The sequence below is a fragment of the Branchiostoma lanceolatum genome, chromosome 6, assembly GCF_035083965.1.
Source record: "Branchiostoma lanceolatum isolate klBraLanc5 chromosome 6, klBraLanc5.hap2, whole genome shotgun sequence".
Lineage (NCBI taxonomy): Eukaryota > Metazoa > Chordata > Leptocardii > Amphioxiformes > Branchiostomatidae > Branchiostoma > Branchiostoma lanceolatum.
The window spans coordinates 4434362-4452829 of NC_089727.1; the positions used below are offsets into that span (position 1 = coordinate 4434362).

An 18468-nucleotide genomic window follows, 5' to 3' on the forward strand; every position below is an offset into this window, starting at 1 on the left:
TTGCTTATAACTTATGAATCCTGTTTTGTAGGACTTGAACCTTAGTTTAGATGCCTCGCCAACAAAGGACTCTCACACCACACCATCTTCAGTGCCTTTATCCCCGAAAAATGCCTCTACTGTCATTGAGGAATTCCCTGACACCCAGCAAAAGCCTGTCCACATTGAAGAAGATGCACATGCTGAGGAAGATATTGCAGAAGTTGTTGAGGAGTCCACATCAGTAGGGGAGGATGTGGTGAATAATAGCATGTATGATTTGGAGCCCTACCATGAGGACAATTTTTGGGATGAAAGCAATGAACCCCAGATGGATGAACCAGCGGCTGCGCAGGGTGTTACTGGAGGTGTGGTGGGAAGTGGTGACACTGGAACAGGTATAAAGTGGTTTCTGTAAATGACCATATGATTCATAACATGATATGAGACGAATGATGGACAACCTGAAGAAATGTATAAGACCTTGCCCACACTATATATATAAAAGTGCATGACCACACATTACTTAGAAAAGCTATAGCTACATTAAACACGTCAACCGAGTTGTTCTACTCTTCAACTTCGCCATTTTTAGAGGCTGTGTCATGATGTAGAAACTTAACATTGACAAGCATATTTCAGCTTTATCTCCCATGAGACATTAAGCACACATGCCCCATTTTTAAGTATTTCAATATTTTGCACATGCATGCTGGCAGAAAAATAGTGTACATATACATAGATATAGCATACTTAAGTATGGCTTTAAATGGTTGCCATCAGCAAATGTACATGTCTTCAGGGTTACTGGTACTTCATGTAGGAGATGCAATTCTTGGCCTCTTAAAACAATGGGACATCAGTAATGGCTTGACAAATGGGATGAATAGGAAGTTGAAAAGGTTTCTTCCATCATCCAAGTGTAGAAGTGTGTGGAACTGTATGGTCCTTCTGATTTTCCATAACGAGTTCTGGTGTTTGTTTAGGTACTGTGAAGTCTACACCACTACAGACACATCACAGGAGCAAGGCCCCCTTGGTTCCCATCACTCCTATGCCTGATTACCCCAACATGGAAACACCAGAACTTAAGGTAAAATTTAGGGAGAGATGAAGTTTGTAGAAAAAGTACTTTAGTTGGATAAATGTGTCAGCTCTGCCAAATGTTCAATAAAAGTTAAAATGTTGTCAAAATCAGTGACAATACTGGCATAGTCGACATAGTAAAACTGATAGAATCGTGTATACGAACATGTGCAACTTCCAAATATATCTGTACAAATTTGAAGGCACATGGCAGAGTGTGAAAGAGGGGAAATGATTTTGAGTTCGGCTGATTCTTGATTTCATAAACATGCCAGTTTTGTTTGGAAAAATGTTCTTGTTTAACCGCAGACTTTTCTTTCACAGAAACAAGTCGGTAAATACGGAGTAAGAGCTCTAAAGAAGCCACAAATGGTGGCAAAGCTGACAGAAATCTATCAGTATACACATCAACGTAAGTTCAAACTGGGTCATCTTTCTCTTCTGACTGTAGTAAATAGGCTGCTAGTTCCTGCTGTTGTACAGGCTCATGAATGAGACATACATTTAAGAGGAGTTTGCTCTTTGAATTTCCATTCAGTCATTCTCCAAAGACAACAGGAAATGCTGCGTAGACTAAAGCATTGTTTTCACATTTGATATGTACTGCAAACATGGACGGTAAATCTTGAAATTTTCAGTTTTTTTCTATTTTTGCTCTGACCTCTCCACTGCGAGTCATGATACTGCAAATATGCATTTCCAATATTATATAACTGTTGTACTACAGAATTGTTTTAACTGCTAAGTCAAGACATCATGAAAGCCTCCTTTCCCCTTCTACCATGAAATAAGGTCCCTGCGAAAATAAATGAATTTACAGTATTAAGAGAATATAAATTGTATTGAATTTACCAATCTGAAATTGTATATAAAGAACATATTATCTAGTCCTGCATTTACGAAAAAACATTATAAGTGTTGCGCCAAAAATAGTTACTCAAGCAACTGGATAAGATTTTGAAACAGTCAGACGTTTCGTCTAACCTTCATCAACGCATTGTAAGTGTTATGCTCATTTTTGTCATAGTGGAGACTGATTCAGAAGAGGACACCCCTTCAGCAGAGAGGACTATTGATAACCATGCAGAACTACAGCACAACCGACTGTACAATAGACAGACTGTCATACATGAAGTGCCTCGGATAGGGGAGGTTGTGGAGACTGTTCCCTGCACGGATGCTGCTCCTGGTGGAAGTGACGTGGACTCAGATGGCAGCACTGACAGCAACAGGTATTTGACCTCTGACCATTGTCTTTAGCTTTGCACATTCAGGTTAGGCCACACCAATTTAATTTCTTGGTTATCGGAATTTTAACAAAAATGCTAGATTGGAAAATTAACATGAAAACAGAATCTCTGAGGAAAGTTTGTACTTTGTTGCACACAGTTTCAGGGAGTGAACAGGGTCAGGTGCAAGTTTTCACCCCAGCCTTCTGTTTTAATGATGTCCTCGTGCTAAAAAAATCTGTTAACCAAGAAATTAAATTGGTGTGGCCTTATGGTGTTTATCAATGTATGTTGTGTGTGATGTATTTCAGTACATTCTAGTTTTGAATTCTACGTTTTACTTGTTTGACCATTGTCACGCAAAGGTGAAAGTCCAAGAAGGTTACATGTGTACTACGGGTATTGTAGACTGAGACCTCATGTTCAATGAAGATACAAACACATTCAAAATATACACAAAGGAAAATAATTTGTTTATGATTTATAGTGTATAGAAAATATTCTGTGCGAAGATGATGAATATTTGTCTTTAACATACTTAGAAGATACTACAGAACTCCTGTGGTCTGGTTAGGATAAAAAAGTATTTAGTTCCCTTTGTTGAGAATGGTACAACCCGAGTAAGGTCATAGGTCATCCAGCCAGCTGCTCCATCTATCCATTGTTGTGGACACGTAAAACATGCAGAAAGATGGGTAAGCACTGGAATAATGTTTGGTTGTTTATCAGAGACTGTTATCTCCAGTAAGTGTGAGAATTTTATGTTTTGTAGTGAAGAGGATCTTGATGATTTTTGTTCTGCACGTAATGTCAAATGGACGTTGTGAATTCGAAATAGAAATACATTGTATGCATGATGCACAGTCCAACAGCTGCATTCACTTCTCATGTGGTAATCAATGCCCCACATAGAGACAGGGATGACAATTTTTTACTATTCACTATTTATAGAATACAATTAGTAAGTACATTTGTCTTAAGTACAGAAATGTATGTCTATAAGGCCGCACCAATTTAATTGATTGGAAAATCAACATGAAAACAGAATCTCAGAGGAAAGTTGCCTGTACAATGTACTTTGGTGCACACAGTTTCAGGGAGTGAACAGGGTCAGGTGCAAGTTTTCACCCCAGCCTTCTGTTTTCATGATGTCCTCGTGCTAAAATTTAAAAAAATCCATTAACCAAGCAATTAGATTGGTGTGGCCTAATGAGAACCAAGAAAATTGCCATGAGACAAATTTGGTTGCATCTCAACCAGTTATTTAAAAAATACAATTTACCGAACTTACATGAAAGACATAATGTATTTAAAACATCACTATAAAATCTTGACTGTTAATTAGTCAATATTTAAAGAACTCTGTGGAAAGAGGTACTACATGTACAATCATGTACTTTCTTTCACCTTTTCTTGACCCCAGAATTTGATTTATCATCAGAATTTCCATCCCATTCATGACACGGTTCATAATTTCGCTGTTGTGTTGTTGTTTCCAGTGAGGGTGAGGAATATGAGGAGCTGTCAGATGATGATGATGTCACTCCATCACAACAGGTGAGGGTCGTACACAGTATGTCAGGGCTGTCTCCAAGACCCGTCCTTCCGTCTCGGAAATTTGCTTGCTGGGACGGAAAAAAATTCAACCCCTTCCGTCCCAAAAATATCAATTTCATGAATCTGATGGAAATGTATTTTTTAAAGTTTAAAATAACAAATTCAACAATGAAAATTAAAAAAGTCGGCTCTCAAGCAATGAGTGGGACACAAAAAAAATTAAAGCTGGAGACAACCTTGCAGTATGTCAATCAGGCTCTGGCGTTGTTTAAGGGTATGATTTGAAAAGATTTTATTTAATCCCTTGCCAAGGACAGTTAACAAGAATACAAACTGAGATTTTCATGTATTATTGCCCTTGTGCAGCTAATAAGATCTCATGTGAAATGCTGCAATTTTTACCTTTTTTAAAAACTCTGATGCTAAGTTTTTGTGGCTTTGTTGTGTTTAGAAGCATTGTCAAAGCCTTTATGTTGTAGAAAATATGTTTTCCTATACAGTTACAAGAACGTATCTCAAACTTTGACTCAATTCCAGGTTGATGGGGGATCTCTGAAAGGACAGCTGCTCCGCTGGGTTCAGGACAACAAGGAGCTTTATCAGAAAATCCTGCAGTACGAGGTACATACAGTCTGCTTTTTCTTTGTCTCCTATGATATTCAAGAAAATTGAGTTTTGTTTGCATCATATGGTATGCAGAAAAATTACCATGCATACCATGCAACACAAGGGAGACAAATTTTCTTGAGCCTTGACGCTTGTCTATCAGTGTCATGTCTAACATGCTAGCAGATTGATAGATTGTAGTTGTACCACATTTTATGGCTGAAATCACGGTGCAATTGGTTTCTCATTTTTCGTTGCTGTTGCTGTAAAAATTCCCAAGACTTGTATTTTGAAGCCTGTATTTAAGGCCACTCATCCTCAATCAGAGGTTGACTGGAAGGACGAAAAGGTAAAGCTGAACTTGATAAACTCAAATTCAAACTAGTAAGTGGCCTAATCTCAGATATTTCACACAGCCTATAGATGCCGAGAACCTTCAGCAAACCCTGAAGTCTGCCGGAATCCGCTGCTCAAAGAACCAGCTGCTGGACTTCCTGGATGAACAGTGCATCACCTTCATCCTGCCCAGTTCTCGCGAGAAGAGGCTGAAAAAGCCAAGAAGAAAGAGAAAGAAGAAAACACCCCCGGCTGCAGCTGCAGTGGTATAGTCCAGACTGGTACACAGCAGACCTAGCTTGTTATATGTGTATCTTGGGCTGTGCCATTTTTTTGTGGTGAAGGTGCAAAAATTGTATCAGATACTTTTAAGAGATACTTACATTGTATAAATGGCCTTTTCTTACCTATACAGGACCAAAGGTTTTAGTTAAGAAAATTAAACTTGGCATTGCTTTGTACAGTTTGCCAGAAACAAATTTATATGACTATTGGTTCATTATTTTAAATAAAGACTACAAAAGGTTATTTAAATGATATCAATAAAATCATCATAACATTACAGTCTGTATTGCACCTACAGTAAGTAGTAACACTGCACTCCTCCATGTATTTTCATTACTTGAGTGATATCATGGTTTGTTCATAGACACTGTTAGAGTTACTGTTATTGGTGTGTATTTTTAGAGATATTCTAACCAAGAAAAGAGCCTATCATTATTACAAATAACTTCAGCATTCTTTTATCTCATTTTTCTTATCTTTAATTTATAAACTAGAAAATTGTCCAGGACCTTAGACTGAGAAAATTTTCTTTGTCTTGCTGCATTCAAATTGCTGCTCTTAAAGCACAATGTCATTCTGTGAAAAACACTGTTATTTCCTCATTTGATTCAAGACAAAGGGTGCCATACATGTTACCCCTGAAACACAGTAAAGTATAGGGTTAGATGTTTGCGATCGGTCCAGTATGCTTTCAAGAAGAGAGATGAGTTTAGTCCTTTGCTGCATACATGTAATGCTATTACTTCTGAGATCTATCTTGATTTGATATTTGGATCAATAAATATTTTATGTACAACACATGTTGCATTATTTTTCATAGAATAAAGGTGAAAATGAAAACAAGGACATATGATGACGGATCATTGTTATCAAAGAAGACAGCAAAACCCTTTACTAGGCTAAGTGGATCCTGCACATGTATTTTAAAAAAGTGCCATCAGTAGTCCACATTGTGGGACATGCTGCAAGATTTGCTCAGGGCAACTGGGACTTCCTCTGTCATCTTGCATTATCTTTTGTTTAAATCTGAATCCTTGGGATAACTTAAACTGTGATCAGTATTATGAATAAGAGATAACAACAGAGCGATCCCAATATTAGCCCTGCACACCTCCGAAAATGTAGAAATACAAAATAAAAACAAGAATTCAACTATTTGATGGACATGCAATCACTCTGTGATGATTAAATTTTAGCTGTTGACTAATGACCGGTAAATCAGCTAAAATCAAGTTACAGTTAACAAATCAAGAATTACAGTAATGTGTATTTATTAAGGTATGAACGTTCAAACAACAGTTTACTGAGACGTACAGAGGACAAATGATATATAAGGCTACTTCATCTGGACTTCACTTTCCACAACTTGTGTGGTCCTGTTGACAGATAATTTGTATATACACTGTACATGTAACAAAATAGATTTGGCACAATGGTTTGTTATTAGACTGCACTCAGACGTTGTGTCCTTGGGAAAGTCACTTAACACATATTTCCCATGTCCTAAGCCCAGCAGTTGGGTTGCTGTTAGGAATGGCATCCAACCGTAAAAACTCTTGCTACAAAAAAGACTTGCACTTGATGAGGAGTTCTGGGGCTCCCCCATACATGTACAAGCTCGTCCAACCCCCATATGATGAGGAATAAAACACGTAAAATTGGAGAGAGAGAGAGAAAGATTTGTGCAAGTCACTACAGCAGGGGCTGACCCGCTGGTAGTGATGTGTGTGTTTAACTTCCATACTCCCTCCCAAATGCTGAGTGCTAAGCAGAGAAAGCAGTATGTACCATTTTAAAGTCTTTGGTATGACCCGGCCGGGGTTCGAACTCACGACCTAGCGTGTACAAGGCAAACATTCTACCAACTAGGCCATTGCACCGGTAATACACTGTACATGTAACAAAATAGATTTGGCACAATGGTTTGTTATTAGACTGCATAACTGGGTTAAGAATGCACCAGATTCCTTCGGCACTACAGGCAGAGTATCATCAGCTATCGAGGACTCCATTATCAGATGTAATCTCTTCATCCTGGTCTTCAGAATGTGTCACAGAGTCCTCATCCTCCTCTGAAGGCTCCACAATTCGAACTTTCTTTTCTCCCCTACTCTCATTGGTCCGTTCACTCCCTGCTGAGCTCCCATTGGTGGATTGTGGAGGCTCCCCGTTTGTTTTCTGTTTGCCCTCAGCCGTCAGTCGTTTCTTCCTCTCCCTGTAGGCTTTCTGTACGACGCCAGCGCAGGTCTTGTAGTCAGTCTCCTCGACCTGCTCGCTCCCTGTCCAACCAAAACATGAACTGTTTAGTGTTTCTCCTTTCAAAAATGACTACAAATTAATACATTGTAGATCTATTCTTAAAGGAAATGTAATGAAAACAAAATGTGTGTAACAATATCTATTCCAATGAAAGCTCATCTGTGTCTGAGTACATATTGTAAAATTTTGAGCTTTGATCCATTGTGAGTTTCCTTCTTTGTGTTGATCAAAGCTCAAAATGTCTATCTATGACTTTCCAACCATAAACTGATGTGTAGCCATTCTATAACTAATGTTTATCTTTATTTGATCACACTGGTGTGGACCTCTACACCCGATCAATACATGATGGCCATCTTTACTAAACAGTCTTTAATACAGTCAAAGTTGGTCCCAACAGCAACTGAAGGGACGGAGTAAAAATATTATATGGTTAATGACTGGGGCTGGTTGCTCTTAAGCCCTTTAGGCGTGTAAAATTGGACAGGTCTGTTTCAATGTTGTTCCCAACAGCCACTGAAGGGACTTTGGAAAAATGGTTGATTACTGGGGTTGTTTAATCCAGACAAGTGGGTCTTAACATGATATGTAAAACTGGACAGGACAGTTTTAATGTGGCTTTGTGACTGGAGGTGGTTGGCCGGCCAGGTTTGACGTACATGCTTCTCTCCACTCTTTGATACCTACCCATGTACTTGTTCCCCTCCAGCCCATTGACTATGGGGTTGAGCCAGGTGGACCTCCGAGTCTCCTGCTGTGTCAGCCCCGTGCCACTCGGCACGTAGATCTGGAACGCAACCTCAACCACTTCCTTCTTCTTCAGGGCGTGGCCAACATTCGCAGGCGTCCCTGGAAAGATAAGCCAAGCAGTTTAGAACAGTTAAAGTTTAGTTAGTTAAAATCCTCCCACACCATAAGGTGTATAGGACGGTGCCCATCTCCGTTTCATAGCCCTGGGCCACACTGTGGTGCAATCACTGCAGCAGGGGGCTAGTCCACTGGCAGTGGAGTGTGTTTAACTTCCATACTGTTTCAGAAGTATGTACCATTTTTATAAAGTCTTTGGTATGACTCAATGTGCCTCTTAACCAGAGGTGTCCTACCCGGGGCTTGAACTCGGGCCTTCTGGTCCAAGTAATTTGAACCAGATGTGGCAAGTAACAGAAGCGCAGACCACTACATCACAGGGACACCTCGAGTTTAAAACAGATTAACTGTTAAATTTGACTTCATTCTGTTTCAGCAAAATGGCTGTCACCAAGAAAGTGCAGCATGCTAGTCCTTATCTGTTTCTGATACATGGTATACACCATTTTACCTCCTGTTGACATGTTTAAAATTTGAAAATTATGGAACATCTTTCTAGTGCTGTTTCTTGGTTGGTTGCAGAATCACTTTGAGAAATGCCTTCATCTTCATCTTAATCATTCCAAGGAGGTCTTATTTCAACCTTGATCATACAAGTTAGTGCGTTTTTTGGCAGATCCAAGTTGTGGGATTAGAAAAGAAAAATAATAAGATCTATAAATACAGCATCACTGTGTATGATAATATTATATTACATGTATATAGATTATATGATATTCAATTTTCATGTTTCTTTAATTAGAAAATACCTTTAGTGACGATGTCCCAGGCCTCGTTGATCTCCCGTTCTGAGGGGAAGTGTTCACAGTCCTTGAAGTATGCCGGCAGTTCGCTAACCTCGATCTCATTCCAGAACTGTCGTTTGTTGAACATTTTCTCATATTCTGTGGAACACAAACACCTCTTAGAAACTATCCATATAATAAATTTAGTATGTATCTTATTGGTGGAGCCTTAAGGAGATCATAAAAGAACTGTACAAAGCAAGCTGATGTTACACTTTTGTTTTTATAACTCATGGTTTCTTTATACATGTAGATGGTTTTGTTTAGCCTGGTATCTAGCCTTTTTGATCAGCCTAGTACTGTACTTGCAAGAGCGGACGAAAGAGACTCGGTAGCTATGATAGCTTTGGATGGCAGGCTAAGTTTGTTCACTATGTATACAGGAAACTGGTGAGTACGAGGAAGCTTTTTGATTAACTGGACTACAAGTATTCACAAACAAATCTGAGAAAAGGAAAGAAACAATAATAAAAAACGTTCCTCCATTTCTTACTATTTTTCCTGTCCAGAAACTCCTCCAGTTGGCTGTAGACCAGCGGGATGGTGGGGCGGTTTACTCCGTGTCGAGTCATGATGCGGTTCAGCATCTGTCTGTACATCTTCACACAAGTCGAGAAGCTGTTTGTGTGTCTCTTTGCCTGGTAACAAAAGAAAACTTGTATTATATATGATTGACCAGAACAACTGTTTGAGTGTGCAACTTGGGAAGCTTTAGTCAAACCAACTCCACATCAATATCTGACAGTCTACTGAAACCAGCTCAGGGGCACACCCGGGGGAGCCATACTCTCAAATTTCAAACAATCAACGTTAGAACGGATTCATTCAAATATTCATTCTTCCCCTGCACTATCCCCCAGTGGAACACCCTGCCTGGCATGGTTGCTACGGCTCCCACCGTTGAGTCATTCCGCACCAGGCTGGAGGCCTGCCAGCCTTAGCCTGGGACCTCCTCCCCCCTACTTTGCCCCTCGCGGGGTTATCTGGGGTTTACTTAAGTTGAAGTTGAAGTTGAACTCCCAATGTCAGATGGTAAGTAAAGTGGTCTCGAAGTGGTTTGGGTTTGACTCCCTATAGCAGGTCCCAATGTTGTGCCTTTGGGAAAGGCTCTGTACACCTTTTTCCTCACTTGTGAAAATGGGTACCTAGCTATAGTTGTATCATAGGGACAGATGGGAGGTAAAGCTGGTGGCCCCGTGCTTGAGGATAGTCCCAGCTTGAGCACTTAAAAGAGCCCAACGCATTTGTCGAAAGGGTAGGAGTCCATCCTGGTCAGGGCTGTCTCCAGCTTTAAATTTTTTTCTGTCCGACTCATTGTTTGTTAGCTGATTTTTTAATTTTCTTTTGGATTTGTCATTTCAAGCTTACAAAAATACATTTTCATCAGTTTTATCTAATGAAATTGATATTTTGGGAACGGAAGGGATTGACTTTTTTTCCATCCCAAGAAGCAAGTTTCTGTCCCGGGATTGAAGTATGGGTCATGGAGACAGCCCTGATCCCGGTGTAACCGTTAGTGAATCACACTTTACAGTCCGGGCTTACGCAGCTAGCACTTACCACACAAAACTGGTGTGTTATGCCTAACCAGCTTACTGGTTATGCAAATCAAACAAGCAATATTATACTGACCTTATCTACTTACTAAACAAAACCAGTGTGTTATGCCTTAAAGGCAGTTTGCCGGTTATGCAAATCAAACAAGCAATATTATACTGACCTTATCCTGGAGCCTGTGATATCTCTTCCTGACCAGCCAACCCCTGATGTGACGTTGGATGCATATTGCTGCCTTTTTCACCTCAGCCTTGGTCGGGCCTGTGCGTTTTGGGTGGAAGGCTTCGTACATCTCCACATGAGGGCCTATCCTGGCTATCATTGCTGCAGCCTCACGGTTTTCATCCAGCAACCTAAACAAGAAATCAAACATCTCATGCCTCTGTGTAATATTTTTTGAATTTCTTATTCTATTCATAATTGTGATCATGAATTTCTCACTAATTCTATCTAATGCATTTTCCTGGAGTCCTGCGAGACTTTGGACCCAGGCCAAACCTGTGGCAACAACTTTGGACCCTGGCCAAACCTGCATTCCCATCCTGCAAGTGTCCAGTTGCACCATTTTCTGCCACCCGGGAAAACCTTTGACCCGGGTAAGGGCAAACAAACTTGCACATACACTAAGACAAACCAACAAACTGAACACAATACCTCTGTTATCACAGATGTAACAATTTCAATTTTCTTTGCAGAACAAAAGAATTATCTATGGATATCAAAAGTTCACGAATATGCTTAAGGGACTAAATGTCCGGCTAAATATGAGCATCATACCTCCACAAAATAATTTTCTACGGATATGAAAAGTTTACGGAAATGCTTTAAAGACAAAATGTTTGGCTGAATATGAGCATCACTCACTGCTGTTTGTCTCTTTCCCATCTTTTCTGTTTTTCAAACATCTTGTTCTTTGCGTCTTCTTCATATTGCTGTGCAAACTGCTCTGTTTCCTCCCGTAGCTTCCCAGGCTGGGCCTCAATGTTCCTGAGCCGAGCTCTGTGCTGCCGATGCTCCCTGGAAAAATCCCCATGAAAATTTTGTAAAGCTTGCTTTTCTACAGCTCATTGATGTGGATAGATAAGATAAATAATGTTTTCTGACAGTTAATTTTGAGCAAACTGGAAGTCATTTCATACAATCAAGGGTTTTTAAGTTATAATGAACATCAAGCAAAACCCATTGTAGATATCTCACAGTCAAAGTCAAGCTGCACATCCCAATATACATTTTACTTGCCAATGTCCTCTTTATGACGCCGATAGTAACGAATTATATAAAGCAGCTTTCGTTAATTCCCCTAGCTTTCACCATTTGAATAACTTACAAAAATCCATCTAACTAACTAAAATCAACCAACCCATTTACAATACAAAACGTGGGTCACTTCATTTTCCACTGCCTTCAAGAAAGAAGTCAAACCCAACCATAGTCAACCATAGTTAACATAGAACTTTCACAATAGACTAGATAGCTATTTCGATTTCCATGTATCGCCATGTACTTGTTTGTCTGCAATTAGCCTTTGGGCACGAGCTTGCGATAAAGTTATTATTATTTGTTGGCACATTAAACACTGGATGCCTCACCTCTGTATGTGAAGCGCTGTCTCTTTCTTGTCTGTTTCCTCCAACTTGTGGAGGAAGTTTTTATAATAGTTCCGTACTCTGTATCCACGGAATATCCTCTGGATGTCCACAGCAGCTTTTGTCTCTTGCTGTCTCTTCACCGCCTGTTGTAACTGGTCGTATTCTGGCGGTGCCCCGTACATGGGGATTGGTCTCCCCCCTTGAGTTCTTCTCTCTATGGACTGGTCCACGTGTTTCGTTTTTTGGACAGGCTTCGGTGAGCCTGTTTGAGGTTTTTCTGCAGCGGAAGATTCTGTGTCTGATTCCTGGTCACTTTGTTCCTCCAATGTGTTAGTTGGAGATTCTGGCCGGCTGTCTTTAGGTGTTTGCGACGGTGTCTTGTCAGGAGATGGATCTGCTCTGAGACGGTGGCCGTACGACGACTTTGGTCTTTTCCTCTGTCCGGAAATTATTATGACAGGCTGTCCTGGGGTCGACTCGCCGCTCTTTGACGCACTCTCAGAGCTTCCGTTGTCGTCAAAGATGCCAAGGTCCTCATCTTCGTCAAATTCTGACATAACTCGAGATTTAGCTGAGGCTGATGAAGGCTTCGAGCCTGACTTAGCCGACCGAGATGACTGTCTGGATTGTCTTCCGCCTCCGGGTGAACTTGTCGCACTCTGAGCAGACTTTGGTCGTGGAGACGGGATGACCCTTGAAACCTTTGGCTCCAAGTCGGGTTCAAATATTCCTGTGGCTAGGAACTGTCCTTTTGTAAAGATAATCTCATCGCTGGCACTGTCCTGTCTGCTGTCAGACCTGTCCATTCGTAAACCTGCCAGTTCTGCTGTTTGTGGAGGGGAATATGTCTCGCCTTTTTCTCCAATAGATTCTTCCCTTATAACACCTAATAAGCTACCAAAGCCCTCCGCTCTACTATCACTCCTTTGCTGGGGTGTGGGTTCATGTTCAATATCAGTTCTGTCTTCTTCATCATCTGTTGTGGAGCCACTTTCTACTGTATTCTCTCCTGCAGTTTCACTGCCACTTTCACTTCTTTCTTCCTCCTCTGGTATACTTACTACTAGTACCTTACTCCTATCGTCTTTAGAGTCTGACTCTTGTTTCTCTTCTCTGTCTTTATCTCTATCTGCGTCGTACCGATCTTTCTCATCACCCTCTACAGGTTCATCCTCATCTTCAGACAGCTTCTGACTGTCATTATCGTCATCCGAGAGTCTCTGGCTGTTGTTGTCAGACAGCGGTATCGACTGGTCGCTGAAGGAGTCTTTGTAGGTGGACCTGTCTTGCCTCTCACTCTCTGTCTTAGTTCTGCTGAAGCTCCGCCCGTCATCATGGAAACTGGCACTGAGATGGTCCAACATCGACCCTGTTAGGCAAAGTTAACAAAAAGGTCATGACACTTTGCAGGGTGTTTAATACATGCATATGTCATCATAGACCAGTTCATGTAACCCAAAACATCCAATTGGCTGTGTATTTGGGTGATCTGAAGTACATTTTAAAAACAGTGAATATTCACCCATAGGGAGGATCTGGCTGGGGTCCAGTGAGTCCGACATGGTCCCCTCCTCCCTCTCCAGCCCTGCCTCCCCAGGAGGCGGGAGGGGGGTGGTGACACGGGACGTCTGAGGGCCTGCTGACCCCCGACCTGACACAGGCCTCGGCCCAGACAGCTTCATGGGTTTGCTGAACTTCATGTACTCCATGGTTCCTGGGCTGGGATCATCCTCCTGGGGACAGAACAACATAATACATGATGTGATGGAATGTGTTCAAGTTTCCTTATCACATTGTGTACAGGGTTCACAGCAAGCCAAAATGCTATTCTTGCATAAATAACTACTCACCTCCTCCCATGGAAGCGTCACCCTTTTCTTTATTCTTGAGACACTGTAAAGAAAAACATGTATACTGTGAAACTACAGTCAGAAGGAAGTGGACTAGAACTACATGTATACCTTTCTGTTTCACACATTTCTTGCTACAATCTAAAAATTTTCTAACGGAAGGAAGTATTCGTATACCTTGGGTACTGACCATTAAGTAACAAATTGTACAGTAACCACTTTTCCAGCTGGAAAAAGTATTCTTTTAATTTTTTGTAGACATATATGCATGTGGTCTTACAGAATGATTTTTCATTTTTTTTATTAGAAATACATGTATTTAAAGTGTTGAAAGCTGAAGTATTAAAAGGGACACCCCTTACCCAGCAGTTGTTGTCTGTTCTCCCAGGTGCTGCACCTGCACCAGCTGGCTGACAGCCACCTGATTGATGGTCGTTGTCTCGTGGCTAGCTGCCTGTGGGATGCGTACGTTCTGGTCTTTCTCCTAGGCAGGACAAGTGGATGAATTTTCATATTGAAGAATCCATTGGAAAAGATAATGTCTAGTGACTTTATTCTGTCCAGAGACAGTTTACTATATCTAGTCAACTAATACGTTGATGAAGGTTAGATATCCAGGTAACAGTAAGATACGCCCAAAATAGTTACTGAAGCAACTGGATAAAATTTCAAAATTTTATCCAGTTGCTTGAGTAACTATTTTGGGCCTAGTCAACTAATCATCTACACGTTCTAGCCAATGCATTGTCTCACCATCATCTGATCTATCCCTAAGCCTAACTGTTTGGCAGCCAGTTTTCTCCACCCTTCTCAGTTTACTGTTCTTCTTGATGTTTCACTTAGTGTTATACCTATCCATTCTCTGAAATTATCTTCCTAACTTTTCCGTTGCCTACCCCTCTTTCTTCCTCCCTGGACAGTTCCTTGCATGCAAGTGTCTTATTTCTTTCAGTAACGATTCAATAAAGAACACTTTGTTTTTCATACTATAGATGATGTAGTGCAGCACTTACAGAGTATGTTTTCCACCTCTCTTTGACAGACACCTCTGGAGCAGTCTTGGGTCTCTTTCCTGCATAAGCGCCCCCTGTTGACTTCATCTTGCCCCGCTGCTTCCTGACCTTCTGTACGTAAGTGTGCCCTCCAAGACCATCACTTCTCCAGCTGAAGAAATCACATGGTTTATATGTTAATGCAAAACATCAAAAATCCTTTGCTGTCTCATGCATAATACATCTAAAAGGTTGACTTCTGCACTTGATGCTGAAGGCCATCGTAACACCGGCAGATCTATTTCCGGCATGCCAAAAGCCCAGGGTGTGAACAAAGGCCTAAAGCAACAAGTGTGTTTTGCTTTATGACCTTTACTGATACAACTAATAGGTTTTCTCAGAAATTATATTAGCTATTTGTCGTGAGTTGATAAGCTTTTGCAGTCCATTCAGATAGAATGTTACAGTTGCCTTTGCTAAGGTCAAAATGGACTTTTCAGCTAGAAGGCAATCCTCTATCACTAGCCTATGTGAAAGCAATCAATTTCAGTCAGAAGTCCAGCAAGAGCATGATATTTCTGTATGTGAAACAGTGGCTTACCTGTACTTGTATGCCTGAGGTGTGATCTGTCCTCTCCAGTCTATGAAAGGCATGACAAACTCCCTGGGCGTGGTCATGTTACTGTGGTCAGGACTCACATAGGTGGAGCTGCAAAATGAGGCAGATGCTAATGATGTAACTCTAAACACCAAATCCTCTTGAAAACATACTGTAATTATTGTTTCATTCATGGTAGATTCATGTTCAGAGTTTTCACGGTCAGCTCTGTACCGTGAACTTATCATCACCGTGAAAAAAACTGTTGTTATCATTTATGATTCCTTCATACATCCGTTCTGTAAATCACTTGCCGCCAGCATGAAGTTAAAGTTCAGTAAATTGTCCAGTTTCTTTACACCATGAAATTTTGCTCCTGTGAAGATAAAGTGAATTACAGTAGCTGCTTTGAGTGATGTTCAAAGCCCTAAATTTACATTTGCCCTTTCCCTTCTGAATTAAAGCCATCTGATCAAATTTTCCTTTTGGAAAACCAATAGCCATAGTTTCAGTACCTTGGAGAGGGTGGTCTTCCTGGTGCTGTCATGATCACAGGAGCGGTTTTTGGTCGTGAAGGTTGGATGTGAGTGGACGGGTACTTCCAGCCGTACCTTGGGGCAGGGCTCAGCTTCTCCCTCTCAACGTCCATCTTCCTGCTGACCCGGTCCATCATAGTGACCACCTGTTTGAACCTGACGTTGGGCTTCCGACGGTCTCTGTTCAGCCTGTGATGGTAGAAGGCAGGATGTCAGAAGTAAATAGCACACTCTTGTGTCTTCTTCTGTATGGAATAAGTCCATGGTTCTTTTTGACAGATGTTTGTTTTTGTTCCTCTTTATTCTATTTCTGTTTCCTTTGTTCTATTTCTTTTAATTGTTCTATTTCCTTTGTGGTTGTTTTGGACTCATGGCGGTCTTGATAATTGTTAACTTGCTGGATATCTTCTTACTTTATTTTACCAATGATTCATATGCAATCTTATTGTGAATTTATGAAAAGGCTGAAGAAAGCAACCCTCGCTGCGGTTTGGTTTACTCAGCTGGCTAGCTGTGATCTAGCACCAAGGACAGTATTCTAAGTAAAAGAACAGCTACAAAGGGCACTTTCCCACGAATACTGTTACAGTAATACTTGTTTCTTTCACTGAAACTTTATGTTCACTGTTTTCAAGGTCACCTCTGTACCATGAACTCATCATCACCGTGAAAAACTGTTGTTACAGTAATTATTTATGATTCCTTCACACATCAGCTCTGTAAGTCACTTGCGCATGCCGCCATCATGAAGTTAAAGTACAGTGAAAATGTCCATTTTCCTTACACCTTGAAATTTTGCTACCGTGAAGATAAAGTGAATTACAGTATCTCATTAAGAAGTAAAGGTTTACCTTGTCCTGCCCTGTGTGGTGCTGTCCGGAGCTGTCTGCAGTCTGACTGCCTTCGTGCTGCCTTTCACCCTGGTGGGAGCACGTCCATCGGGCAGGCCCGAGGGAGGTCTGTGCCTGTCTGTCGTCTCCATGAACTGCTCCAGACTCTGCTGGACCAGGTTTGGGACGTACACCTTCTGTAGCTCTCCCTCCTCCTCCTCCATAGCCATGTATGCTGCCACCACTAAAGGCGTGGCTCTCTCTGGGGCTTCTCCTAAGTCGTGTGCTGCCCATCTGGAAAACAAGAAGTCTTCTTCAAGATCTGATGACCAACACTGAATTCCAATATCCAACACGAGACCCATATTCACTATCATAATGAAATCCTATTTGTTGTGAAGGCTACAATGCGATAAAGTTTTCTTGTGGATTCTGTCAAAATCCTACATTCTACCAGCAATAGTAGTAGTATCCTGTATCATCATCTTATCATTAGCATCTTTCGGGTGTCACTTGTACATTTGCTTACTAATAGGTTTCCCTTCCTCACAAATTATAAATTCTACCCTCCCAATCATCATCATATCTTGTCATGCTGCTGCCAGTACTGCATTAGACCAGTTCAGGGCTTCTTGGTAGCCCGACAAACTTTGATTTGATCCACTGCTGACGTCACAAAAAATCATATGTCTACAACACAGACAGCTGATGAAGACTGAGAGATTTGGTCGAAAATTCCGGCGAGTGAAATTTTTTGAAGAACTGTTCATTTCTCATTTAATTTATTTGATAACCAGACGTTTGGACCCAGTTATCTTACCTGACCCCTACAGCGGAGTGGCCCCTCCCGATGAACCTGGCCTTGGCAATCTCCTCCTGCTCCCTCTGCAGACTCTCCCGGCGCTGCTGGAACTCCTGCAGGTGGGCGGAGCTGGCCCTGCTCGCCATGGAAACGCCTGACCTGGCCGAGGCTGGCCGGCTGGGAGGGGCAGGGGTCTTCACAACAACCCCTGTGGGAGATAGTACGATCAACTAATGGTTAGTTCATGAAAACCTCCATGGTTCATGCAAGTCAATGAAGTACTTGATAATATTCAATAATTTCAAATGTATTGTTGACATAAAAGAAATCTAGACGTTTTTTAACTGTTGTTCAGTAATTAGTACAGCCCTGGTGCAATGGTCCAGTGCAGTGTTCGCCTTACATTTGGTAGGTTGTGAGTTCGATCCCAGGCCAAATCATACCAAACACACACCACTACCCATAGGCTAGCCCTGTTCTGTACTGATTACACAATTTTTTGATACCCGAGGGCAATTGAAAGTACAGCACAGTGTACCAAGTCTATTGAGCTGCAATAATGTACCAAAAAGTCTTACATTTTACTGAATGTATATAGAAATGAAAATTGTCATGAAAACTTACCTTCAGTTAGGATGGGAACAATTCTAGTTGGTGTGTCGTGCATGACCCCTGCTCCCATGGGGTTGTATAGAGATGGGAGGGGGTGGGGGGAGGCAGGGGGT

The 18468-nt window shown here is 41.3% G+C and overlaps 2 protein-coding genes across 5 annotated transcripts in view; one reads left to right on the forward strand and one right to left on the reverse strand.

Annotated features, from left to right (window-relative positions):
• LOC136436222 (mucin-17-like) overlaps positions 1-5876 on the forward strand; it is a 26435-nt gene extending 20559 nt beyond the window's left edge. For all 4 annotated transcript variants that reach the window (XM_066430011.1, XM_066430014.1, XM_066430013.1 and 1 more), the window contains 7 exons: positions 32-377; positions 966-1072; positions 1390-1477; positions 2093-2297; positions 3794-3851; positions 4389-4472; positions 4874-5876. In XM_066430011.1, coding sequence (XP_066286108.1) covers positions 32-377; positions 966-1072; positions 1390-1477; positions 2093-2297; positions 3794-3851; positions 4389-4472; positions 4874-5065 — 1080 coding nt within the window. In that variant the 3' untranslated portion in view covers positions 5066-5876. The remainder of the gene's footprint in view (positions 1-31; positions 378-965; positions 1073-1389; positions 1478-2092; positions 2298-3793; positions 3852-4388; positions 4473-4873) is intronic.
• LOC136436223 (microtubule-associated protein futsch-like) lies at positions 5375-18468 on the reverse strand. The gene is made up of 16 exons (XM_066430016.1): positions 18368-18468; positions 17762-17951; positions 16963-17235; positions 16091-16300; positions 15579-15686; positions 14999-15149; positions 14348-14469; positions 13986-14028; positions 13658-13868; positions 12136-13504; positions 11411-11563; positions 10710-10899; positions 9483-9627; positions 8954-9088; positions 8025-8186; positions 5375-7357 (listed from the first exon to the last, which is right to left on the reverse strand). The coding sequence occupies exons 1-16, from the start codon at positions 18423-18425 to the stop codon at positions 7071-7073; spliced, it is 3807 nt and encodes a 1268-aa protein (XP_066286113.1). The 5' UTR covers positions 18426-18468; the 3' UTR covers positions 5375-7070.

Bases quoted from the DNA above. Each gene is read 5' to 3' on its own strand.
- LOC136436223 (XM_066430016.1), bottom strand. From the start codon at position 18,425: ATGGGAGCAGGGGTCATGCACGACACACCAACTAGAATTGTTCCCATC. The intron at 14,470-14,998 runs GTAAGTGCTGCA...TGTCCTGCCTAG, and splicing joins AGAGGTGGAAAACATACTCT to GAGAAAGACCAGAACGTACG. The intron at 13,869-13,985 runs GTGAGTAGTTAT...TTCTGTCCCCAG, and splicing joins TGACGCTTCCATGGGAGGAG to GAGGATGATCCCAGCCCAGG.